Source organism: Malaclemys terrapin, chromosome 1 (assembly GCF_027887155.1).
Source record: "Malaclemys terrapin pileata isolate rMalTer1 chromosome 1, rMalTer1.hap1, whole genome shotgun sequence".
NCBI classification, from domain to species: Eukaryota; Metazoa; Chordata; order Testudines; family Emydidae; genus Malaclemys; species Malaclemys terrapin.
In genome coordinates this window covers 90,115,779-90,142,416 of record NC_071505.1, presented here as the reverse complement: position 1 = coordinate 90,142,416, position 26,638 = coordinate 90,115,779, and the positions used below count along the sequence as shown (strand labels likewise).

The window sequence follows — 26,638 nt, the reverse complement described above, 5'->3', positions numbered from 1 at the left end:
AAGAGGTTAGTGTGAGCACTCACACTCGATCAGGTCAGGAATTCCATGTAATAGCGAGCAGGGTGCAGCCAACATGCCAGCCAACAAATTAACATCAGGATTCCAAAAGTTCATATATGTACCGGTGAATAATAATTTGACAGTCCCTATTCCTGCCCTGGTATCGTCTATGAGATCAGGACCTCAGTGCTACCTACTGAACCGACAATCTCATTTTCTACAAGACAGGTCTCCCCACCAAGTATTCTTCAGGGCCACCTTGCTTAGCATACGAGATATGACAGGATCACAGCAGGAAGTAGTCTGGCTATCTTTTGTAATGCGGTGGATTTTATACGTCTGTTTTGTAAGGGTTTCTTATCTAGATTTTCTCAGAGCAATTCTGTAAATTTGGATGTAGACTTAACATGGGCAATAACTAATATGCTATTTAAGAGCCAATGAAAATGTAATTTTCCTTGTTTACGAATCAGAACAAGTTGAAATTTAGAAATTTCCCACAAAATGAAAGTTTTTCAAAAAGGGTTTCAGGTTAATCAAAATTTTAAAAATACTATAAATAAAATATAAAAATAAAACAAACCATAAAAAAATTAAACTAAGTAATTTCTAAATGAAAAATTGAAATTGCCTTTCTGACAACCTCAAAAAAGAATGTTTCAAGCCTATCAAAATGTTTCATATTTATTTTTTCTAAATGAAATTTTGTCAAAAGTGACACGCTTCCATGTTTCATTGTTTCAGTTTTGCAACCAGCTGTTCTAGAAAGATATAAAAACATATCCAGAGAGGAATTCCCAGCAGCCTGCCTTTGAACGAAGCTGTGACTTGGAAGGATGAAGGAAGTCTTCACTGTGACCTTTGCCAAAATGATTAAAAAGTGTCTCTAAACTGTACATGGTCGCTTTATGTCAGGGCTGTTCCACGGCCAAGAGAGCGAAGGACCCAGGTACGGCACCCAGTAGAGTCCATGGAAGCAGAGCCGTAACTAGGTATTTTTGTGCCCGAGGCAAGAATATAAAATTGCGCCCTCCCCCAGGGCCGGCTCTTTGGCGGCAATTCCGCGGCGGGTCCCTCAGTCCCTCTCGGAGGGAAGGGCCTGCCGCCGAATTGCCACCAAAGAATGAATGAAGTGGCGGCAGTAGAACCTGTGTTTTTGGGAGGTCTAACTCATGATTTTTGACTGCTTGGGCTGGTAATGTTGCTTCCAAGATGGTCTTTGGTTCCAGTCCAGTTCCAATCAGGGCTGTCCTTAGGATTTATGGTGCCCTAGGCGGGATTATTAAACTGGTGCCCCTATGCCTGACTTGCTCTTAGTGACACAAACATAAGCTTACAGTATTGGAAAACTTGCCACATGCACTTTATTAAAAACAGTTTAACTTAATTAAGCACACTGTAATGCTGGTGGACTAGCACTAAAGAAGTAGCGCTATAGAAAAAATTCTGATTTATTGACAGAATGATGCAAATAATATAATATAATATAGCCGTGAGTCTGTGACCTTGAGCTAGTGTGAAGACACCTCACAAGGCGCTCTGCCCTGACTGAGACACGGTAGAGTTGGAAACCCACATCATTTTTACAACGCCAACTTTTAGTTTTAAATGTATAGTGGGCATCAGTCTTAATGTTAGTTACAACTCTATATCAACCTTATGCTGTAAATAGATCAATGGCATTATCCAGTTTAATAAGCTGGGTTTCCAAGCAGTGGGAAAATATAACCCTAGTTTTACTCCTAGGTAAAGCACAAAGTGACCAGAATGAAGTCAGTACAGAATCATTTGATATGCAAACTAGATACAATCAACTCAGGATTGAATAAGGACTGGGAATGGCTGAGCCATTACAAACATTGAATCTATCTCCCCTTGTAAGTATTCTCACACTTCTTATCAAACGGTCTGTACTGGGCTAGCTTGATTATCACTTCAAAAAAAAAAATGTTTCTCTTACTTAATTGGCCTCTCAGAGTTGGTAAGACAACTCCCACCTGTTCATGCTCTCTGTATGTGTGTATATATATCCCCTCAATATATGTTCCACTTGTTAGGCCCAAAAACTGAAAAACATGTTTATCTCGGCTTCTGCTTGTTATCCCAGTAAAGATGCTTATCTCAGTTCTCACTGTCGTTTCCCATGCATAAAGCTGCACGTATACAGGATGTATAGAAGATATATGGCAAAGGGGAGGGGGTTGGACGGACCCTGGGAAAGGAATGTGAAGGACGGGAAGCTAAACAGATGTATCCTGATTACTACTAGAACTGAATTTAAACAAAGCATAGGTTAGCAGAATTTAGACACGCTAAGTTGTTTGTCTCTCTGTATAAAAAAGCCCAGTTGTGCTTTGTAAGGTGTGTTCCTCCCTCTGGCATGAGTCGAGGGGGACACCCGCTCAGCTGACTGATCAATAAAGAACTTGAAGCCGTCTTCTCGACTCCCGTGCCTCCTTGGGGTAATTGGGCAGCTCCAGGGGGAAACGAGCCCATTTGGCTAACAAATGGCGACTCCGCCGGGACTTCTCTCCCTGTAGAGGGCACTGACCGACGGCCGAGGGCGATTCCGAGGAGTGGCCACCTCGAGCTGTTGCTTTGCTCGGGCCTCGGATCGTCACAATCGGCCGGGGCGGCTGCGTCCTCTCTAAAGAGAACTCTGAAGGACACGGAAGCAAGACGGCTTCAGAAGGAGGGGAAGTCTGACTGCCGGACGCGGCCACTTCGGGCGGTAAGTGCGTTTACCTCCTGGGTTTGAGGAATAACGCCCCCGAGGTGTGGGTTGGACAGTGGAAATCCCCTAGGCAGCCTGTATACAGGAAGGTATGTTAACATTATTGTAGCTTTGTAAATGTCTTGTTATTGTGTTTTTGGTTAAAGGGTAAGCAAATAACGGCCAATGAGTAACATAACTAACTCCACAAGTCCATGGGCCGTTTTTAACAATTATTGGGACTTGGAACAACCTCAGGGAATACTCTTGTTTCTGGGGGGGGTAATCTTGTTTCTCCTCTTAATGGTGTGTTGGAAACCGAGATTGTAACTGATTAAAGGATCTGTGTGAAAGACGAATGAGTGCCGCTGACAGGTCTGAGGCTTAAGCTGACTTCAGCCGCCCCAAGACTCCTGCGAGGGGAAACCCGGTGACCAGGATATCTTGATTGCAAGGGGGGTCAGCCGAACCTCGTGACCCAGCGGATATCTGAGTGAGGACTAGATCCCTACCCCTTCCCCCTCTTGATACCTCTGTCTGGGAAAACTTTGGGGTAAAGCATAATGGGGTCTGGACAAAGCACTTTCTCCGGGACACCCCTGGGATGTATGCTGGATAACTGGAAGGCGTTTAGACGCCAGGCTGACTATGGAATTGTATTATGTAAAGACAACCTTGTGAAATTCTGTACTCTTGAATGGACGACATTCGGGGTGGAATGGCCCGAGGGGGGGACACTCAAACCAGGGATTGTACAAGCTGTACATAGTATTGTGACCCGGGAGGGGCATTGGGACCAATATCCCTATATAGACATTTGGCAGGACCTTGTGGCCAATCCTCCCCCATGGTTGCAAAAATGTAGATCACAAAATATTAAAACCTTAATGGCCCGTGCCCCTATTAGGAAACCCTGTCCCCCTGTTAAGAAATCTTGTCCGCAGGCTGTAATTCCCTCTGCCCCTGATTCTATGCCCCCTCCCCCTTTGTATCCTGGCCTCCCCGTTCTGGCATCCTCAATTGAAAACTCCCCCCCCATCTCTGAGGATAATGCCTCAGCTGAAAGGGGTGAGCCAAGCCACCAGGGCTCTTCCAAACAGGAGTCCCCTTCGACCTCTCTGAGCTCCTCAGTGTCTGACCGCACCAGGAGCAAGACTGGTCACATAACAAATCAAAACTCCGTAACACAGTGGAGGATGTCAACTGATTATAACCCTGGGGATACTAGATTTACCCTTATTGGCTCCCCGGGCAAGAGTGGTGGGATAATCGAAATGCCCTTGCAGCAGAAATATTTATGTCCACTGCGGGAGGCTGTAGCCCCCAATGGTGAACTCACTATGATATATGTCCCCTTTACCACTAGTGATCTATATAATTGGAAACAACAAAATCCCCCGTTCTCGGAGGATCCTGCCCCGCTAACAGCAGTGTTTGAGACCTTAATTACGGCCCATAACCCTACTTGGGGTGACATGAGGGTCGCTCTTAACACTCTATTAACCGCGGAAGAAAGGCGTTTAGTCCTCTCAAGAGCCCGCGAGTGGGTACTTGAGACAGGGGGAGACTCAGCCACGGTAGCTACGCGGTTGCCTGAGAGCCCTCCTGACTGGAAAAATGACGCAGCAGGACGGGCTTCTCATAGCCAATACGCCACGGCTATAGTCCAGGGGATGAAACGCTGCATTAGAAAAACCCCAAATTGGGCCAAATTATATAATATAAAACAGGAAAAGAATGAGAACCCAGCTGCTTTTTACGAACGGCTTTGTAATACCTGTAAAAGATACACAGACCTCGATCCTGAGGATAGCAACGGGAAACGGGTACTAATACCCCTTTTCATTGGGCAGTCCTACGAGGACATTAGAAAGAAGCTGCAAAAATTGGAGGGGGCATCGGGCAAAAATATAGAGGAACTTTTAGAAATAGCCATGAAGGTTTATGATCGGAGGGATGATGAGGAGCGGAAGAGAGGGGCCCGCGTTCTAGCCATGGCCCTAAGAGAGGGATATGCAGAGAGGGGGGGCAAGGTTAAGGGACGGCCAGGGCCACCTGGGAAGGGGAGGGGCCCTCACCTGGGTCGAAATCAATGTGCTATCTGTAAGGAAGAGGGGCACTGGAAGAATGAGTGCCCCCGGCGACAGGCCATGGGAAGGGAACGTAAAGATAAATCCCCGTCCCTCCCCATCCTCTACAACGGTACGGGACGTTCAGGGGAGGAATCTTCCCCATAGGGGGGCCGGGGGACCCAGGTGAAGATTAAAGTGGAGGGTAGCCCAATTGAAGCCCTTATTGATACTGGGGCCACCCTTAGTTTGCTCCCCCTTAATAAGGCTCCCCGAGGTAGAGCTCGGGAACGTGCCATAGTCCAGGGGATAGAGGGACAAACTACAGCTTTGGAAAAAAACTTTGCCTCTCCTAGTAAAAATAGGGGACCGTCAAATTTCCCATCAGTTTGTTTGCAGTCCCTCCTGCCCCATAGCGCTGCTTGGACGAGATATCCTCACTAAATTACAGGCGGAGATCTCATTCGATAACGGGACAATGGAAGTCAGAATCCCTAAGCAACAAGCCTCTAATTACCAGATGGCTCTCATAAATGCTAGAGATCACTCCCTGGAAGCCAGCTGCTGGGAGGGGGGTGTAAATCCCAAGGTCTGGGCGGAGGAAGGAGGCGTGGCCCGAGCCAGGAATGCTACACCAGTGCATATTTCCCTTAAGGAGGGAAGCAGCCCAGTCTGAATTCGACAATACCCCCTTAAGCTAACCACTCGGATCGGGTTAAAACCCCTGATTCAAAAGTTTTTGCAGTGCAGGTGGTTAAAGGAAGACACGTCCCCATACAATACTCCAATAATGGGGGTGCCTAAGCCTAATGGGCAGTATTGGTTGGTCCAGGACCTAAGACAAATTAACAAGTTAATAGCAGAGACTGTTTGCCTTTGAGTGGGAGGATCCGGACACCCATTACAGGGCCCAATATCTTTGGACTGTTGTCCCACAGAGACTCACCTGTGCACCAGAGATTTTTGGCAGCCAGCTAAAAAGGGACCTGGCCCCATTCCTGGCTAACCATCCTGCATGTAACATAGTTCAGTACTGCGATGATCTGCTCTTAAGTACTGAAACAGAGACAGTCTGCAAGGAGCAAACTGTAGAGCTCCTCAATCACCTTGGGGTACAGGGGTATAAAGTATCAAAGGAAAAAGCTCAGTTGGTTAAGCAGCAGGTCACCTTCCTTGGATACCACCTCTGCCAAGGGAGTCGCAGTTTGGGTAAAGAAAGAATCCAGGTTATACTTAACAGCCCTTAACCCCGGCACCCCCGAGAATTAAGGGCTTTTCTGGGACTGACTGGCTTCTGTCGACTCTGGATCCCTGACTATGGCGGAAAAGCCAGACCACTATATGAGTCTTTAACTAAAGAAGGTCTGCTCCACTGGAAATGGACCAGGGAAATGGAAAAAGCATTTCGAGAGCTTAAAGAAGCCTTGGTTCAGCCTCCTGCTCTAGCCCTCCCAGATTCCCGGAAGCCATTCACCCTATACGTTCATGAAAGAGGAGGGGTGGCAGCTGGAGTCCTGTGCCAAAGGTCAGGACCAACCTGGCGACCCATTGGATACTATTCGAAGGTCTTGGACCCTGTCGCCAAGGGGTGGCCTGCCTGCTTATGGGCCGTTGCAGCAACCGCTCTCCTTGTACAGGAGGCTGAAAAGTTTACCCTGGGGGGAACACTGAGGTTGTGGTTCCCCACGGGATGCCTCAAATACTGGGGACAGGCGCTGGGGAAAAGCATCTAAATCCCAGTCGACATACCAGATATGAGGTAGGGCCCTTGCTAGCCCCTAACTTAACCTCTAGGACAGTTAGCTCCCTCAACCTAGCTACCCTATTGCCTGACCCTTGGGTTTCCTATGAGACCAGCCCCACTCATGACTGTATTGAAGTCTTGCAACAGGTGTCCCAGGCACTCGGTATACAATGGAAGTTGCATACCCCCTGGAGGCCGCAAAGCACGGGACAGGTGGAAAGAATGAATAGGACTCTCAAGGATACCCTCACTAAACTATGCACAGAGTCTAGTTTAAAGTGGCTTGATGCGCTACCGCTCGCCCTTACCCGCATTCGAAGGGCCCCACGTAAGGGTCTTAAGCTTTCACCATTATCCCGGGGTTCCGGGAGGATGTAAACTGGGAAATGGGGAAGGACTCCTTATGGAAACAGGTCTCTGGGTTGCAATCTGTTTTGTTACAGCTGCATCGACGCGGTGCCTTTTCAGGCCCTTCCCTTGGACCAGCCCATGTACCCGTTCCAGATCGGTGATAAGGTCCTTGTCAAGAAGTGGAAGCGTGACCCCCTTACACCACGGTGGGACGGCCCGCATACTGTCTTGCTTATCAGCCAAGCTGCAGTCAAAGTTCTTGGGAGTGACAAATGGACACACCATACGCGGGTAAAGCGGTTTCTGAACCCTAACCCGGAGACTGAGTCAGTGGAAGAGGACACCGGCCCTCTGCCCGCCCCGGCTCCGGATGCCCGGGGTGGCACAGGTGAAGACTCCACCTGGGAGTATCAGTACTTAGACGGACTAAAGGGACTGTTTAGAAAAAGATAATGAAATTATTGTTAATATTTTTGTTTATGTGCTTCCACCACTATTATGGTTGGGAAAATAGGTTTTTACAGCTGGGGGGAGACAATAGCAAAATCCATTAACCTCAGTAACTGTTGGGTATGCGGAGGCCCCGGGGAATTAAATGAATGGCCTTGGGTAGCCCAGCCTGTACAGCCCAAATGGTGGCTCAGCAATTTGAGTATAGTCCACGATGGAACGGGGGTTTGGACTGAGGATAGTAGCCCCTGGCGACTATTCTTCTGGAAAGGGTATTCTCTGCCTTAATTGGACAAGGCGGGAGGAAGTGTACTTGGGAGAAAGCAAGTATGATTGGACTCTATCCCCAGGGTTTGGTTGCTGGGACCCTTATTGTCATCTGTATGACTGTTCTAAATATCAGGGGCAATGGAACCAGACCCATGTGAGGCTCACCAATAATAGTTGGGTGAAATGCTCCAAACAATACTACCCTACGGCCGAAGGTTGCAGGGCGGTAGGACAGGATGGGTTCTTTGACGCCCTATTCACGAGTTGCCAGGTAGACAATACCACTAGCAAGGACCACGGGGTACAGTGGTTTCAAATGGGCATGGCAGAATCAGAATGGAACTCGAGTATGGGGTTTTAAACAATTCTGGTCTAGCACCAATCAGCCAAAATGGGGCTGCGATTGTGTCTGGAAAGCAGGAGCTGGGGCATGGAGATGTGATTATTGCAGTTCAGCTGATGGAATGGTGGGGGGACCTTTAGGGCCAGGTAATCCTTTATATTTTGACCATCTAGAGGACGATGAGAATGAGGAAACCTGGGATGGCCCCTTTGCTAATGGAACCTGGGCTCTAAAGGGCCATTATTGGATCTGCGGGTCCTATGCCTACTGAAGATTGCCTCCAAATTGGTCTGGGATATGTTATGTTGGATATATAAGACCCTTGTTCTTTCTATTACCCCAGATGCAGGGAAATAAATTGGGAATTAAGGTTTAATTAGAGAAAGGCGATTCGTGGATTCCACCCTGACCGCCGGAAGCTCCCAAACATGGGGGGCTCAGGAGTGGCCCCCTGAGAGAATTATAAAACATTATGGTCCAGCTACATGGAATCCTACTGAGTGGATCTCAGGGGCAAGGGAGCCCGTTTACAACTTGAATCGGATAATTAGGCTGCAAGCCATCTTAGAAATAATAACTAATCAGACGGCTGCAGCTCTTGATCTTTTGGCCGATCAGTCCACTCAGATGAGGAATGTGCTCTACCAGCACCATCTAGTTCTTGATTATTTGCTGGCAGAAGAAGGGGGAATTTGTGCAAAATTAAACGAATCTAATTGCTGTTTACAAATAAATGATAATGGAAAGGCGGTAAAACAGCTAACAAAAGAAATGAGGAAGTTAGCCCATGTCCCGGTCCAAACATGGGGTGGGTGGAATACGGACTGGTTCACGTCCTGGTTACCGCAACTGGGATGGCTCCGAGAAGGCCTTCTTCTCTTTGTACTCTTTATTACAACCCTATTAACCCTAGCTTGCTTAGCTCCCTGTGTAGTTGCATTAGTCTGACGAATGGCTAATCAAATTATACACCAACAAATGATGGCCCTATACCAGCCGGTGAAGGCTGAGGATTGGGGGCCATAAGGCTCTCAAAATGCTTTTTAGGGGGGAATCTTGTTAGGCCCAAAAACTGAAAAACATGTTTATCTCGGCTTCTGCTTGTTATCCCAGTAAAGATGCTTATCTCAGTTCTCACTGTCGTTTCCCATGCATAAAGCTGCACGTATACAGGATGTATAGAAGATATATGGCAAAGGGGAGGGGGTTGGACGGACCCTGGGAAAGGAATGTGAAGGACGGGAAGCTAAACAGATGTATCCTGATTACTACTAGAACTGAATTTAAACAAAGCATAGGTTAGCAGAATTTAGACACGCTAAGTTGTTTGTCTCTCTGTATAAAAAAGCCCAGTTGTGCTTTGTAAGGTGTGTTCCTCCCTCTGGCATGAGTCGAGGGGGACACCCGCTCAGCTGACTGATCAATAAAGAACTTGAAGCCGTCTTCTCGACTCCCGTGCCTCCTTGGGGTAATTGGGCAGCTCCAGGGGGAAACGAGCCCATTTGGCTAACACACTCTATATGCATCCGAAGAAGTGGGCTGTAGCCCACGAAAGCTTATGCTCTAATAAATTTGTTAGTCTCTTAGGTGACACAAGTACTCCTGTTCTTTTTATCTAGATTAAGGTAGCACAGAAATGTTACAGAAGTCCTATTGTGCCTTATTTTTCTTTGGAAAGACGTGAGCAATAGCAGCACATTTGGGGCACTGCCAGAAATACATGATAAATCACTGCCTCTAAAGTTCCATCAAAAACTGACATTTTCACAGCTCTAGCATGATCTGCTGCACAGATTCTACACAAAGGAAGTGTCCCTGGCCTTTTTAACTCGTATTAACCATGTATTTATTTATGAAAGTTGGACAAAACCTTGTGAAAACGTAAGACATTGGCTGCCCAACTCTGGGCTGGCAAAAGCTATACTGACTCACTGGGAAAAAAAGCAAAAGAATCTTAGTACAACATATGGTCACTCTAGACACTAGTAAGGAGATACGCATTACAGTTGTTGGAGGGCTCTATTCAGCAGTAACAGAGTTATAGGAAAGCCAGTCAACATTTTGTGTTTCTCTGAGGAAAACTGGCCCACTCCCTGCCCCATACCAAACCTGTCACAAATAATTGTCAACAACTTAATTTTCTGTTTTTCGCTAAGATATTGATTTTTATTTTTTTAATATTGAAATTGGATTCAGGATTGTTAGCAAGCATTTTTGGCAAACAAAGTTGTTAAATGACACTCTAAATGGCAACACAGTACTGCTTCCATGCTTGGCTCACCCCCAGCCTGCTGGTCCAACAGCTGCAGTAGAGGAGGAGATCGGTGGAAAACTGCAGAACCCCAAAATCCACCTCTTGGGGTGCAAAGTGGCAACAGCAGCAGCAAGCCCTCAGGTCCAATCACACGCCAATGGGCACCATCGCCAGCCCAACAGACCATGGCGAAGTTAGCACAGCATCTGATCTCAGGGACGGGGCACCCACGGAGCCACAGCAGCTCATCCTGCCCTGCGCAGTTCCCCCTGGATGAGATGGATCGCTGCCAGCCCGGGGGAGAAACACGCTCCCCAGCTAGGGTGACCAGATGTCCTGATTTTATAGGGCCAGTCACGATATTTGGGGCTTTGTCTTATAGAGGCACCAATTACCCCCGACCGAGGGTGACCAGACTGCAAGTGTGAAAAATCAGGACAGGGGGTGGAGGGTTAAGAGCCTGTATAAGAAAAAACAAACAAACAAAAAAACAAAATTGGGACTGTCCCTATAAAAGTGGGACATCTGGTCACCCTTTCCCAACCCCCTGTCCTGATTTTTCACACATCTGGTCACCCTTTCCCCAGTCCAGCCAACTGTGTGTGACATTCCAGCCCTGGCTAGCTGCCGAGGAAGTGAGCTAGTTTCACTTTCATTCCTCAGCACGCAACGCCCCGCCCCCTCTTCCCCTAGCACCTCACCCAACCCAGTCCTGCCGGAGGAAGAGAGGGGTGCTCCGTGGGGGGGGGGGGGGCAACAAAGGATACTGCCAGAGCCACCCAGTCTGCCTCACCTCACGCCAGGGGAGAGAGTCACAATCACAGGTGACAAGTATCAGGGGGTAGCCGTGTTAGTCTGTATCTACAAAAACAACAAGGAGTCTGGTGGCACCTTAAAGACTAACAGATTTATTTGGGCATAAGCTTTTGTGAGTAAAAACCTCACTTCTTCGGATGCATGAGTCATCACAGGTGAGTTCCTTCCCCCACCCCTTCCCAGAGACCCCAGCAGCCAATCCCCTCCCTCAGACTGTGCTGCAGGCATGCGGCTCTCTCTAGGACCCAGCACAGCTCTTACATGCTCCACTGCTTCCCGTCTGTCCGGCAGAGCGTGTGGTGTCCCAGGAAGAGCAGTGCCCTACGCGACTACCTATTCTGCCTATGGCTGAGGACGGCCCTGGTTCCAATCCAGAGAGAGACTCACAGGTTAAGAGAGGAGGGAGGTGCTGGATATTAGCAGTGGCCACTAGGGATCAGCATGTGTCCTGAGAATGCTGGGAGTTCAGGTTTGCAGGGCAGGATCAGGGATGGCAGGTTTGTAGAAATTTTAGTGGTGCCCAGAATCCACCCCCGCCCAAACTCCACCCCCCCCCACCCGCCCAAGGCTCTGGGAGGGAGTTTGGGTGAGGGAGGAGGTTTGGGGTGCAGGCCCGAGGCTGGAGCAGGAGATTGGGGTGCAGGCTCTAGGAGGCAGGGGCAGCTCTAGGCACCAGCAAAGCAAGCACGTGCTTGGGACAGCCCATTTGCAGGGACGGCAGGGATCCAGCATGGGAGCTGAGAACCAACAGGGGGCCCTGGGAGCTGTAGTTCCTTGGTTAGCTCCCTGCCTATAGAGCCAGCCCTGGAGCAGGGAAAGAACTACATTTCCCATCATTCTCTTGGTCACTACCAACAGGAAAGAGGGGGAGGGAGTGAGGAAGCTGAGACCTCATGCTGCAGCCTGCTATGAATGGAGAGCTGCACTGTGAGTAGGGATACCATATTTTAACATTCAAAAAATAGGACACTTCATGGGGAGGGATGGTAGCCCCACCCTGCCACCATCCACTCCCTCCGACTGCCCCACACAGAAACCCCAACCCATCCAACCCCCCTGTCCCCTGACCACCCTCTCCCGGGACCCCTGCCCCAACTGCCCCCCAGGATCCCACCCCCTATCTAGGCCCCACTGGTCCTTGTCCCCTGATTGCCCCTTCCTGGGACCTCACCCCCTAAGCCCCACTGATCCTTGTCCCCTGATTGCCCCCTCCCGGGACCCCACCCCCTATCTAAGCCCCACTGGTCCTTGTCCCCTGATTGCCCCCTCCCGGGACCCCACCCCCTATCTAAGCCTCCCTTCTCCTTGTCCCCAACTGCCCCCTCCTGAGACTCCCCCAACTTCCCCCCTAGGATCCCACCCCCTACCTGTCCCCTGACAAGCCCCTGGGACTCCCATGCCTATCCAACTGCTGCCTGACCCCTGACTGCCCCCCCGAACCCCTGACCTGTCTAACCCCCGACCCATCTAATCCCCCCTTCTCCCTGCCCCTGACTGCCCCCCCCGAACCTCCGCCCCATCCAACCCCCCCTGCTCCCTGTCCCTTGACTGCCCCCATGGAACCCCCTACCCCTTCTCCAACCCCCCAGCTCCCTTACCGTGCCAATCAGACCAGTGTGTCTGGCTTCGCGCAGCGCCAGACACGCTGCTGCATACATGCTGCCGTGCTCCCCTGCGGAGCCACAGCCCCCTCCAGCACCTGCCTTCCAGATTTGAACACCTCAAAATTCAGGAGTGCTCAAGCTCAGTTTGGGCAGCTGTTACTTCATTTCTCCCAAATCAAATATACTGAACCACTGTAACTTGCTGTAGAAAAAATAGGATAAAATTGAGCAAGAAATGCTTCCCAGTGGTTATTAGGACTGGAATTGCTATTTTCAACAGCCATTGCTTTTTGTTTGTTTGTTTGTTTAAAAGGAAGACAGTGATATTGCATTGGCAAATTCCCCATAGAAAGAAAGAGTGGAACAAAAGAATAATAAAGGCACCTCAACTTTTCCTCATTTATGTAGGACAGTCTTATAAAACGCATCCAGATATCCTCCAATCACACAAGCTGAAAATTATTCCACTTTACTGCAGTTCTGTAACCTTATGGGAACCAATCCTGTCTGTGTTCTGTGCACATCCAAAATTCCTGCTGAATGACCTGCCCTGGGAGCAAGTTACCAGTGACCCAGGGCTGCGGCGGAAGAAGGGTGCAGGTGGGGGACAGTGGTGGAGGGATAGGAGGGAGCCCAGGTCTGGGGCGGTAGGAGGGTGCGGGTGGGGGGGTGAGAGCCCAGGGCTGGGGCGGCAGGGGGGTGTGGGTCAGGGGGGGAGAGCCCAGGGCTAGGGCGGCAGGGGGGTGCAGCGAGGAGCCCAGGGCTGGGCCAGGGGGCAGCCAAAATTATTTTGGCTTGGGGCGGCAAAAATCCTAGAGCCGGCCCTGCTGGGAGGGAGTTTGGGGATGGGAGGGGTGCAGAGGGATGGGGTGCAGGGGTGAGGGCAGTGGGTTGTGGCTGCAGATGAGGGGTTTGCAGTGTGGGAGGGGCTCAGGGCGAGAGTAGGGGTGAGGGCTTTGTTTGGGGCTGGGAATGGGAGGTTTGGGGTGTGGGAGGGGCTCAGGGCTGGGGCAGAGGGTTGGGGTCCGGGGGGTGAGGGCTTTGGCTGGGACTGGGGATAAGGTGTTTGGGGTGCTGGGGGGGCTCAGGCAGAGGGTAGGGGTGTATGGGGGGTGAGGGCTCTGGCTGGGGGTGTGGGCTCTGGGGTGCGGCAGAGCAGGGGATGTGTTTGGGGTGGAGGCAGGCTGCTCTGGGATAGGGGCCAGAGAGGACTCCCCCAGCCCTTTCCTTGCCGGCAGCAGCAAACTCTGGGGGAGGAGCCCACCTTTCCCACCCCCACCCCCAGCAGCACACTCACCCCCACAACTGTCACTGCATGTGCTCCTAGGGCCTCTCTCAGGTCCAGAAATCTCCCTCACCTCCCCCGTGGTGGGTGCCGGGGAGTGCTGCGTGCACCTTCTCCCCTGCTGTTGCTCCTGACTGTAGCTTCACTGGGGGTGAGGGATGGGGCTGCCTCCTTGCCCAACATGGGGCAGGAGCGGTGACTGTGGCGGGGGGGAGGGGGGAGCTGTGCTGGTGGAGGGTCCCATTGGAAAATGAAAGGGTCTGAGGGGGAAGGGCAGGCTCACAGTCAGTCTGCCCTGGCAGTGAGATGGGGGGCATTAGGACCCTGTGGCAGCAGTTGCTGCAGGGAGGTAGCATGGAGCTGCTCTGCTCCGGGCTGGGAAGAGGGGGGGAAGCATAGGGTTACCATAATCCAGCAAGCAAAAAAGAGGACGGGAGGAGCCCCGCCCCTGTCCTGCCCTAGCCCCGCCCCTGCCCCTCCCACTTCCCCCCCTCAGAACGCCTAACCCTCCCCCAGCTCCTTGTCCCCTGACTGCCCCCTCCTGGGACCCCTGCCCCTAACTGCCCCCCAGGACTCCACCCCCTACCTAAGCCTCCCTGCATCTTGTCCCCTGACTGCCCCCTCCTGAGACCCTCCCCCCACCTAACTGGCCCCCTAGGACTCTACCCCCTACCTGTACCCTGACTGCCCCAACCCTTATCCACACCCCCACCCCCAGACAGACCCCTGGGACTCCCATGCCCCATCCAACCACTCCCCACCCCCTGACAGCCCCCCCCCAGAACTCCCAACCCATCTAAACCCCTCTGCTCCCTATCCCGACAGCTCCGATCCCTCTCCCCACTCCTGCCCCCTGACAGCCCCCCCCAGAACTCCCAACCCCCCCTTGTCCCTGACTGCCCCCTCCTGGGACCCCTGCTCCTAACTGCCCTCCAGAACCCCACCCCCTACCTAAGCCTCCCTGTTCCTTGTCCCCTAACTGCCCCCTCCTAAGACCCCCCCCAATTGCCCCCCAGGACCCTACCTGTACCCTGACTGCCCAAAACCTTATCCACCCTCCCCCAGAAAGCCCCCCCCGAACTCCTGACCCCCCCGTCTCTTGACTGCCCCCTCCAGAACCTCCCTGTTCCTTCTCCCACCCCCTGCCCCACTTGTTGTTGGCCTTTCTTCACCTAATGTCTGGTGAACTTGCTCAGGAACTGCCTGAGCCGCTGGGCAGCAGCGGGGGAGGAGCTCCAGACTGCCGGAGCCGATCTGCGATGCAGGGAGGGAGGGAGGGAGGAGGAGGAGCCCTCTCTGGCTGAGTGTCGGAGCCCGAAGTAAGTGACACCGGCCAGCAGCACTGTTAGCCGCGCGTGCTCTGCATGGGGGGGAAGTCCGGACATTTACAAATTCCCCCCAGATGCTATTTTTAGCTTAAAAAGCCGGACATTTCCGGGGGAATCCGGACGAATGGTAACCCTAGGGAAGCAAGTCGGGGTCGGGGGACACTCGGGGGTGGCGCGGGTGGGCTGCAGGTGGGGCCGCGGGAGATCACCCTGGTTTTAAATATCTCCGTGCCAGCAGCTTTTTTTTTTTCTCTCCACCGCTTTCTGTGTCGTCCTTCCCCCCCCCCACCTTGTGTACCCGAGGCAAGTGCCTCACTCGCCTCCCCCTTGTTACGGCACTGCATAGAAGTCTCACCTTTGACTTCACTGGGCACATATTAAAATTCCAAGTATCAGCCTATTCTTCAGCTGATTTCTGAGCATGAACTCATTAGACTCACTAGATAAGGGAAAACCAGAAGAAATAGAACAGGGAGCTGTTCATAGCAGTTCTATTAGCAATAAGATTTTACCTGTAAACTTTACAACAAGGGACAAGGGAAGCTAATAGGGAGTGTTCCCATCACTAATATATTCATAGAGTCAAAGAGATCTACACCTGCCTTTCCTCTCCTACCTTCTCTAGCTCTTGTAGAAAAGCATCAGTGAAGTCTCTCTTTTGGGTAGGATTCCAGGTCATCCTGTGCTCCTTCACAAGCTCATCTATGAAGTTCAGGACCTCCTTTTGGGATCGGAAGACGCTCTGTGACACTCCAGGGATGCGCAGCAGCCAAGGTACTACGAGAAGGAGCTAAGATAATACAGTGAGAGAGAGAGAAAACCACACCCTATGGCTCCCAGAAAAGAATCACTAAACTACAATCTTACTGATCAATCAAATGGCAGCTTCTTACCGACCAAATCATACGTGCTGAGTTACCTGGGGCAGGAATCCAGCTTCTTCCTTCAAGGCCTGTTCAAACAAATGCAGTATCCTCTGAAATTGCTTATTGTCATAGTCAAAGCGCTCACTATAGACGAGGGAGCAGATCACATTGCTAACTGCGTTGTTTATAAGAAAATGTGGATCAAAAGGACGACCTGAAAAACATACAGGACCAACCAAAGACATTAGGAGTCACAACATCATTGTAGCCTGCCCCTCGCTGCATGGAACACACTGAGCAAGAACCTCTAACATTTCAAGACTGCTTATGGAACAAACCAGTTTAAAGTCCATGCTCATGTAACCTGGGGAAGTTAAAGATGTCCATACTAACAGGGTTGGGCCTGGTAAATACATGGAAGAAAGAGCACCATGGAAAACTTAAGAATTTCAGGTTTGTGCTCCAGATTCAGTGAGTGGTACTCATCTCTTTGCCTCAGTACTGAACCCATGGTTCCTGTGTAAAGACAGATGTTACTATGCTGCTACAGATGTTTTTAAGTTGAGGCATAAAAGTGATGTCCTTAAAGACTTCATGGCATGTTTTGGAAATGTGTTACGTGTTGATGCCTTCACCAAATTCCAGCTGAGGTAATTACATTCTACCACCCTAAAATTCCCCTTACACATTCAATTGGAGATGTTGGGTTTTGTTTGTTTGTTTTTACTTCCCATCACAAACTGTCATGTTAAAATAGCTGTCAGGTTCAACCCCAGAGGTGGCTTCATGATAGTGCTGGATGAATGATCACTATGTGTCTGGTCTCCAAAGCACTTTAGTATCCTTCTGGCTATAAGGCATTATGTAAAAATGTGAGATACTGTGTTATTATTCCTTCCTTCATAATCAGTCATTTTATCCTTTCATTTCCTTATCTATGGGAGTTACACTGATCCCCTGCCCCATCTCCCTTGATGCTACAAACCTTGTTCAGAACAGAACGCAGAGCATAGAAATCCAGCTTCCTCAGTCATCCGCTCCTCCAGGGATTTCTTTCCCATCCCAAAGTTCTTCAAGGTGGAGAGTGCAAATCTCCTTTGCACCTTCCAGGCATGACCATATCTTGCAAGCACCACCCCTGGAAAGTATTAATAAACAAGAGACATAATAACCTCTGGGAGCACACCATGCAAAATTCACAGGATAGCAACAAAATAGGGCTGACCTGGTGGGACTGGTTTGTGAGGAAGCATAAAAGGAACTAAGTATAGCTTCACCAAATGGCAACTAATGGGAGCTATTTTTGCATCCTTCATAGTGCAGAAGGAGAGGGATTATTCAGGGAGGTCCAAGATATAGCTAGGAGTAATGGGATGAAATTCAGGGTCAGATCCGCAGCTGGTATAACCTGATGTAGTCAATGGAGCTAAGCCATGCTATACTGTGAGGGAGTGAGCTTCAGGCTGGATGTGAGAAAACATTTCCCAATTATTAGATCTACTAAACTACTCAATAGTCTCTCAAAGGAATTAATGGATGCCCCATCACAAGTCATTTAAAATTGGATTGGACAAAGCACTGGAGAACATACTATAGGGAGCATCCCTGCATTGGCCAGAGTATGGGCCAGGGCGAGGTTGAGAATATGTGGCTCTACAGATATTTTTCCAGCTCTAATCTTTGTTATGAAAGTGCTTTTGGGATAACCCAAGATTATTCCAGCCCAACAAGCCTCCCTTTTAGGTTGCATTTATTTCTACCCTCCCCCACTTTCACTCTTGGGTCCTGGAGGTTCCTCAGAAGGAGGTTATTTTTTTTACAAGCCGAGAAAGGTACATACATGTGGTGAGGGATAGGAATCTGCCCGTTCTGACAATGGCAGCCAATCAGTATTGATTAGCATGTACATTCTACTGAACATTTCAGACTGGCCACATCTTAGTAGTTGTTGCAGCGCTGCAGTTGGGAAGGAGAGTCCCCATTTTCATCTAACCTGACTTCCTCCTCATGAGAGGTAGTGTCAGGGGCAGACTCCAGCAAAAGCGACATCAGCAGAGGGACAAGAAAGGGAGGCAGTTCACTCCTTACAGGGCCGGCTCCAGGGTTTTTGCCACCCCAAGCAGCCAAAAAAAAAAAAAAAGCCGCAATCGCGATCTGCGGCACTTCCGCCCCAACTCGACCTCCACCGCTTCATTCTTCAGCGGCAATTCGGCGGCAGGTCCTTCCCGCAAGAGGGACCGAGGGACCCACTGCCGAATTGCCGCCGAAGAGTCGGACGTGCCGCCCCCTTCCATGTGCCACCCCAAGCACCAGCTTGCTACGTTGGTGCCTGGAGCCGACCCTGACTCCTTAAGTCCCCTTTAACCTCTCCAGGAGCTCATATAATAAAGCCAGTCCCCCTGCAACACTACCAGAGAACAATGTTAGTTTCCAAGGTACTTGCCTTTGGAGTTCTCTCCATAACCCAAGTGCTCATGTATAGGAAAGTACGGTCGGTCAGCAAAGTCCTCTGATTTCTGGACCAATGCTTCCTTTATTGCTTTGAATCCATTCACTACTATCATATTACTCCAGCAGTTCTGGAGACTAAAGACATTTCCATATTTTTTACTCAGCTGCCAAAAAAAGAAAAAGGAAAAATATATTGTTGGAAGCCAGATGACACTTAAATTTGCTGGAAAGCAAGCCTGGAAAATATCATCTTGCATTTCTGTTCACTCTCTAACTTCGAAGGATCTCAGAGCACTCTATTGGGCTTGTTAGCTAATCACTGATGTGCAGCCACCTCTGGAGTGGAACAACTCACAGCAGCACTACACAGCCAGTTACACAAGGAGTGAAGAATACCACCATTGTCAGCTGAAGCTGCGGAAAGAGTTTATGTCAGGAGAACATAACTAACCAAGTTGAAATTTGGCCAGGGATCTTGTGAAAATGTCACGGGGTCTTTAATGACTACCGGCGGTCAGGACCTCTTTTGGTGTCTTCAAATATAACAGACCCAAGCGTACATTGTTCCTTAAAACCATGGTGTGGCACTGGTTTAACCACCGACACAGAGAGCCTTCTACAACACTTCCTGCAGCACATGGCTTTGCCTAGGAGATATCCCATTCTAATACTGACCAGGCCCAACCTTGCTTAGTTTATGAAATCTAATATTATCACAGAGGGTACAGCAGTGCTAGCTACAGATACATACAAAATAAAAATTACTGACATAAGGGATTGGGGGGGCATTTGCTGTGATGGTGGCAAACGAGGTGCAAGCTCTTGCCTAGGCTGCAGGCACTGAGAACTAACAAACTCATTGCTGGAGACCCACCAGTTCACCTATATGTTAGTTTGCTCAAAATAGGTATTAGTCTTACAAGAATGTATTTAGTGTTTAGACTATGAAATGCTTGTAAGTTGCTGCAGGCATTAATCTCACTTGCAATGTCTGTGTTCCGCGCCATAAGAAAATATGTAAGTTTTGCTTTATAACTTTGCAAATGTCTGCTCTAAACAAGGGCGGCTCCAGGCACCAGCGCACCAAGCGCATGCCTGGGGCGGCAAGCCACGGGGGGCGGCCTGCCCATCGCTGGGGGGGGCAGTCAGGGAGCCTTCGGTGATGCGCCTGCGGGAGGTCTGCTGGTCCTGCGGTTTCGGCAGCAATTCGGCGGCGAGTAAGCCAAAGCCGCGGGACCAGGGACCTCCCGCAGGCACGCTGCCAAAAGCCACCTGACTGCCGTGCTTGGGGCGGCAAAATACATAGAGCTGTCCCTGGCTCTGAACTTGTGAACGCAGGCACAGGAATTCTCTCCCACCCCATCCAGAAGGACTATCAAAATCAGCTGGGTCATCAAGGAATATTGCAAACAAAGGATTGGCTAATGGGCCTATCCCACCTTGGAAATGCCATGTGCAAGGAAGCCTGTCCTGTGGACTTGGAAGCTGAATGAAGGAAATAAAACAAAGTCACAGGAAAATTTTCCATCTGTTTGGCTGTCTGAACTCTTACAGGGCGAGAGTTCCCCAGGGCTGCCTGCTGGGTCCGCCCTGAAAGACGCTTTGAATAGACAGATCACTGCAACTCGGTCACCCTTAGGTTTTAGATGAGAACTCATTTGTGTGTATACGTTTGCTTGCTTGAACCTGCAAATAACTCTGTTATTTCTTTTTCCTAGTTAACAAACCTTTGATCATTTATTACAGGATTGGCTACAGGTGTTGTCTTTGGTGTAAGATCTAGGGTACCAACTGATCTGGGGTAAGTGACTGGTCTCTTGGGACTGGGAGCAACCTGAATGTGGTGTGATTTTTGGTGACCATTTATCACTAAGTCCAGTTTGTCTGGGTGGCAAGATAAACTGGAGAGGGAGACTGTCTGTGACTCCATGGTAAGCCTGTTATAGTGATCCAAGAGCAGGGGTGCCGGAACAAGGAGGTGAAGGGGAGGGTGCAGGGAGCCATGGCCCCCCAGTTTTAAAATTGGGAGGGCCAGGCCTGCCCACTTTTTAACATGGGCATAATTCTGGGGGCAGAGGGCTGCATTCAGAAGTGAAAGTAAGCCGGTCCGATCCGGTCTGGCGTACCGGCAAGAGCCAGGATGCCGTGCCAGACCGAACCGGCTTCCGCGGCGGGGATTTAAAGGGCGCTGGGCTCCCCGCCACTGCAGGGAGCAGCGCGCAGAGCCGCCTTCCCCCCCCCCACCCCCGCCAGCGGCACACAGAGACATGCCAGAAGCCGCCGGCCGTTTCTGGGAGCGGTGTGGGGCCATGGCAGGCAGGCTGCCTGCCTGAGCACCCCGCTGCGCTGTGGGAGTTTTAGTGGCCCGGAGCTCTTCAGGGGGCAGCCAAAGAGCCTGGCGGGCCAGACAGAAATGTTAGACCGGCCGGAGGCTAGCTCCCCATCCCACCTTTTCCGCCCACGGCCCCATCCACACTCCAACCCCGCTCCACCACCTCCCTTGCTCGTCCTCCCCCTTTTCCTGCTCGGCCCTCCCCGCTGTCATCCCTCCTCCCCAACCACTCAGCCCCATCGCTGCTCACCAAGTGCAACCCTCCTATCCTTCCCCCTTCCTGCTCGTCCCCCCCCGCTGCTGCTCACTGGTCCCTCCTCCCCCACCCTCCCCTGCTTTTCCCCCTCGCTGCTCGCTGCATGCATCTCTCCTCCCCTTCCTGGTCAGCCCCCCTGCTGCCCCTCGCCATGTGCGGGTCAAGCGGGGGAGGGGGGAGAGGGACCAGCGAATGGTGGCGGGGGGGGGGCGAGCAGGGGGGCGGCCAAGCAGCGATGAGAGGAGGAACAGGTGAGTGGCAGGGTGGACCTCCAGAGAGGGGGTGGAGAGTGCTGGAGAGGAGCAGCCAGGCGAAGAATGCCGAGCTTTTATATGCGCCATGCAGGTTCCCGGGTGGCTGAGAAGGGCGGTATCTGCTACTCCGCTTCCCGGGTTCATCAGTAATGTCTCTGGGGAGTCCAAGGGACTCGGGACGCTGAGTAGCAGATACCGCCTCCTCAGCTACCCAGGAACCTGCATGGCGCATAATAAAGTAGCAAAAACTTCCCGCACAAGCCCATTCCTAGCAGGGAGGGGAAGAGGTGAGGCCACCACAGCCCAGGTGTCCGGTGGCAGGGTCGGTGGTGGCTGCACCAGGGGAGGTTTTTGCCTTTCCTGGCCTATTATACCTGCCGCCCATGCAAACCTGCATCTGTAACAGTGCCTAGCATTGCCGGCATTCACCTCATTACCAGAAAGATACTGATTAAAATGGGGAGAATTCAGAGAAAAGCCACAAAAGAGATTAGACAGCTGGATGGGCTGATTCATGAGGAAAGATAAAATGATCTAAATATATAGACTGGTCAAATATCTAAGGTGGGAGACTGATTGCTGCCAGCAAGTCTTTGAAAGGTTCAAATGCAAAGGATGGAGGGAAATTGTTTAGGGTTGGATGAAGGAGTAATGGAATGAGTCTAAATAAAGGAAAATTTACTCTGGACATCAAGAAACAAATCCTCAGCGAGAGGTGTATCAGTCTGGGGAAGTTTCTTTGGGGAAGTGATGAAAGCCTCATTGCTGGTCATTAAAACTGGATAAAGCCCTCAGGGGCATACCACTAGAAGGTAGAGGGGTGGATAAGAATAGACCATTTCTATCTTTGATTTCCATGATTCTGTAAGTAAAAGGAGCAGTTTTCATTTCCGTTCTGTCAGAAATGCAAGAAAGCAAAATGAAATTGTGTGAAATGGAAATAGGGGCAGAAAAGGGAATAATATGTTGTTACTAAAAATGTGGAGTTAAAAGCAGCTACAGGTCAAAAGTGTTGTTAGCATTGTCATCATCTGATTTGATCTGGAAACTCAAAAGCTCTTTCTACTGCATGGTGAAAACAAGAACCAGACCCAGTTTCCCTGTGACTGGAGTGTTGAAAGGTACCAGCCTAGAAAAGGGGCCTCTGGAGTTTGGCAACTATAATCACAAAATATAATATGATTTAGTTGCCACAAGCTACTGTGATGTTGCACTCTGTATGATTTTATATGCTTCATGCAAAAGGTCTCTTGTAAGGTATCATTACAAAGCTTATAATCTACTGAGCATGGTCATCCTATTTGTATAAATGTATCACTCTTATATCTGAAACTAGAAATATGAAATATAACTCTGAGGGCCTATTGTAATTATGCAAAGTGTGGGCCATTAATGGTGGTTTGGAATCTTGATGGCTTCCATCAACCAGGACAATTGACTGTGGACGGCTCTGTTTGCAGGCAAGCCTTCCTGTGAGTCAGGCTGGGAGGAATGAAGGCTTGGGGTCTTACAGTGACATGTGATCATGTCACCTAAACTGGTATCCATCGTTAACCTAGTGCTTTTCCATTTTGGGGTGGGGGAGTCCAGAGGGACAAAGGATTCCCGCCTTATGCAAAAGATATATAAATGGGTGGAACAGAACAAAGAGGAGAGCCATCATGAGGAATCCCCTAGCTACCACCTGAGCTGGAACAAGAGCTGTACCAGGGGAAAGAATTGTGCCCAGGCCTGGAAGGTGTCCAGTCTGAGGAAAAAAATTATTGAAGCATCTCTGAGGGTGAGATTATCTGTATTCAGTTTGATTAGACCTAGATTTGCATGTTTTATTTTATTTTGCTTGGTGACTTACTTTGTTCTGTCTGGTACTACTTGGAACCACTTAAATCCTACTTTCTGTATTTAATAAAATCACTTTTTACTTATTAATTAACTCAGAGTATGTATTAATACCTGGGGGAGCAAACAACTGTGCATATCTCTCTATCAGTGTTATAGAGAGCAAACAATTTATGAGTTTACCCTGCATAAGCTTTATGCAGAGTAAAACAGATTTATTTGGGTTTAGACCCCACTGGGAGTTGGGCATCTGAGTGCTAAAGACAAGCACACTTCTGTGAGCTGTTTTGAGGTAAACCTGCAGCTTTGGGGCACGTGGTTCAGACCCTGGGTCTGTGTTGGAGCAGACGGGAGTGTCTGGCTCAGCAAGACAGGGTGCTGGAGTCCTGAGCTGGCAGGGAAAACAGGGATAGAAGTAGTCTTGGTACATTGGGTGGCAGCTCCCAAGAGGGTTTCTGTGATCCAACACGTCACACCCTCCCAGCTCCGGGGCTGCAGCAGGGAGAGAGGACTCCGCCAGCCCAGGGGCTGGGGCGGGGAGAGGCGTTTCTCCCCTGGCCCCAGCCCTGGATCTGCTGTGGCAGGGAGAAGACTGGGGGGAGTCCTTTCTCCCCACTGCAGCTCTGGGGCAGCCTGCACCCCAAACACCTCATCCCCAGCCCCAGCTGGAGCCCTCAGCACCCCACACCTCAACCCACTGCCCCAGCCCTGAGCCCCCTCCCACACCCTGAACCCCTCATCCCTGGCTCCATCCCAGAGCCCATCCCCCCAGTCAGAGCCCTCACCCCCTGCATCCCAGCCCTAAGCCCCTTCTCACACTCCGAACCCTTCGGCCCCACCTCTGCCACACATCGCCTCCATGTTGGTGCACATAACAAAATTCATTCTGCACATGGATGGGAAAAATTAGAGGGAACATTGTCCCACACCAGAGTGAAGTGAAGGCCGGGGCCTGCCACTTGAAAGTGATGTATTGGGGGGACTGGAAAAGGGTCTCCGAAGGAGTTTATGATTTATACAGGGTAAAACGGATTTATTTGGGTTTAGACCCAATGGGGAGTTGGGCATCTGAATGTTAAAGATAACAACATGTCTGTTAGCTGATTTCAGGTAAGCCTATAGCTGTTAGGGGACATGATTCAGACCTGGGTCTGGGTTTGCAGCAGGCTAACAAGTCAGGGCACTGAAGTCCTAAACTGACAGGGCAGGAAAGCAGGATCAGAGATAGTCTTGGCAGATCAGGTGGCAGTTCCCAAGGGGGGTTCTGTGATCTAACCCATCACAGCTACATCAATAGTTTCCCAGACAGGAAAAAGCATTCACTTGAAAGAACTAACCCTGTAGGGGTTGTATGTGCTCTTGTTAGGGCAGACACAGCCAGCAAGCACATCCTAAAGTTTCCTGGAGATTACATAAAAGCATATCCTGGAGATTATGGTTTTGTTCACTTTTGCTGAGACTCTTTATCATTTCTACAAGGAAGCTGTCGTCTATGCATCCACATCCCCAAACCAGAGAAACTTTTGAATTAATGGATCTGAGCAGAGACAAGTGAATTTTCATATACAATAAATCCTTCACTAGCCCTTTTCATCCCAGAGGCTATAAATGGTACATAAAAGGACCAGTTCACCCACCACTGAAGTGCAGACATCTCTGAGGTGGAATGCAGCAGCTGTTTAACAGTGCTAATATTGTGCAACATCCCAGCACACTACAATGTCTCCAACTGAAATTACAGGGCGAAGGTAAAGAGAGCGAGCGAGAGAGAGTGTGTCACTCTCCTCCAGCGCTATCACAACACGTGCAGAGAATTCTACTGGGCTTGGGAGTGGAATGTTGCCCTCTGGATTCTAGAGCCAGAGCAAAGCCACAGCAGATACAGGAGAACCTCGCAGTTAGGGACACCTCAGGTGTCCGTCTGTAACTCTGAAGAGGAGGTTAGGGACCTCAGCGGGGGGGGGGGGGGGAGGGGGGAGGATTGGGGCTGCACCCCCAGGGTGGGTGGGGGTCGGGGGAGTCAGAGCGGGAGCAGGAGAGTCGGAAGCTTCTGACCCGGGGCGGAGCGCTCAGGGCTTCTGCCCAGCAGGAGCGCCAGGGCTCCGGGCTTTAGACCGAGGGGGCGGGGCTTCAGCCCAGCATCTCTGCTCCTGCCCTGGCCCGCAGGGGGTGCCGGGGCTCCCCTCGGCTCCGTTCCCAGCTTCAGCAGCGGCGCCAGGACTTGGGACTTTAGCTACAGTGGGAGTGCTGGGGTGCTCCCCTGCTAGCTAAAGCCCTGAGCCCCGGCGCCCTACCCGGGGCTGAAGCTAGGAGCCCCATCCCTCCCGCCCCTAAAGCTCTGAACCCTGCTGCTCCCGAGGGTCAGAAGCCCCGAGTCCCCCCAGCCCTGAGTCTCCCACCCTGCGGCTGTGGCCTCAACCCCCTTGGCTGAAGCCCTGAGCCCCAGGCAGTACGGTATTTGCGGGGGTATTTTTTGTTGTTGTTGTTCTGCGCTGCTGCCTGCCTGATTTATTGAGGACTTCCGGTTCCAGAGGGTGTCCGGTTGACCGGTAAGTCCAACACTCTGCTGTTCCTATCTTTGAGGTTCTGCTGTAATCAGAGAGGGTTAGAGCCCCTCCTCCCCTAGTGGACTGACTGCTACTGACATGCCCCAGCATGTAAAATAACCCCTCCAGCCCATACCTGCTGGATTAAGGAACCACCTGCCCGCACCAGCTCTGTTCCCCAGAACGCTGTGCTTAGGGTGACCAGATGTCCTGATTTTATAGGGACAGTTCTGATATCCAGGGTTTTGTCTTATGTAGATGCCAATTACCCCCCAGCCCGTCCCAGTTTTTCACACTTGCTATCTGGTCACCTTAGCTGTGCTCTCCATCCCCTCTGGCACTGACCTGGGTAAAGGAGCGGTGCGGGTTGTGGAAATCGATCTGCAGCATGGTCCCAATGAAAGGCAGCGAGGTCGGCCCTGGTGGGTAGCGACTCCAGCTCTTCCTGCGCTTCAGGAAATCAAATAGCAGAGCGAAGACTGTGAGGGCTATGCCCAGTGCTGGGAGGTTGTTCCCGCAGGCTCGAAGCTGGGACCAGAGCCACAGGAGCAGCTCCATGATCGTTCTCCCCTTTGCCCCCCCACGTGTTTTTAACTCTCACCCCTGCCTCTTTTTCCTGCTCCTGTTCTCTCCCTCTTTGCTATTTCTGTCTCCACCCGTTCCCCTTCTCTCTCTCTATTTATTTCTCAGACACCCGCCCCTCTCTTGATAAAGCTTGGAGCTGCTTGGCCAGAATTTCTCTGTAGCGCCTCCTCTGCCTAGATAATACAAACTCACAGGGGAGTGGTAAGGAAGCGTGGCCCAGCCCCTGCAAAAGGGAAAGGGCATAGCTCCATTTCCGGCATCTGTGGTATGTAACACAGTGGT

The 26,638-nt window shown here is 50.7% G+C and overlaps 1 protein-coding gene across 1 annotated transcript in view; it reads right to left on the bottom strand.

Annotated features, from left to right (window-relative positions):
- The window catches only part of LOC128838339 (cytochrome P450 2D14-like), a 34,666-nt gene extending 8,291 nt beyond the window's left edge, over positions 1-26,375 (bottom strand). Inside the window, exons 1-5 of the mRNA XM_054030453.1 lie at positions 26,117-26,375; positions 18,537-18,708; positions 17,079-17,231; positions 16,147-16,307; positions 15,844-16,017 (exon numbers count right to left, since the gene is read on the bottom strand). Coding sequence (XP_053886428.1) covers positions 15,844-16,017; positions 16,147-16,307; positions 17,079-17,231; positions 18,537-18,708; positions 26,117-26,329 — 873 coding nt within the window. The 5' untranslated portion in view covers positions 26,330-26,375. The remainder of the gene's footprint in view (positions 1-15,843; positions 16,018-16,146; positions 16,308-17,078; positions 17,232-18,536; positions 18,709-26,116) is intronic.
- Between the last annotated feature and the right edge of the window lie 263 nt (positions 26,376-26,638).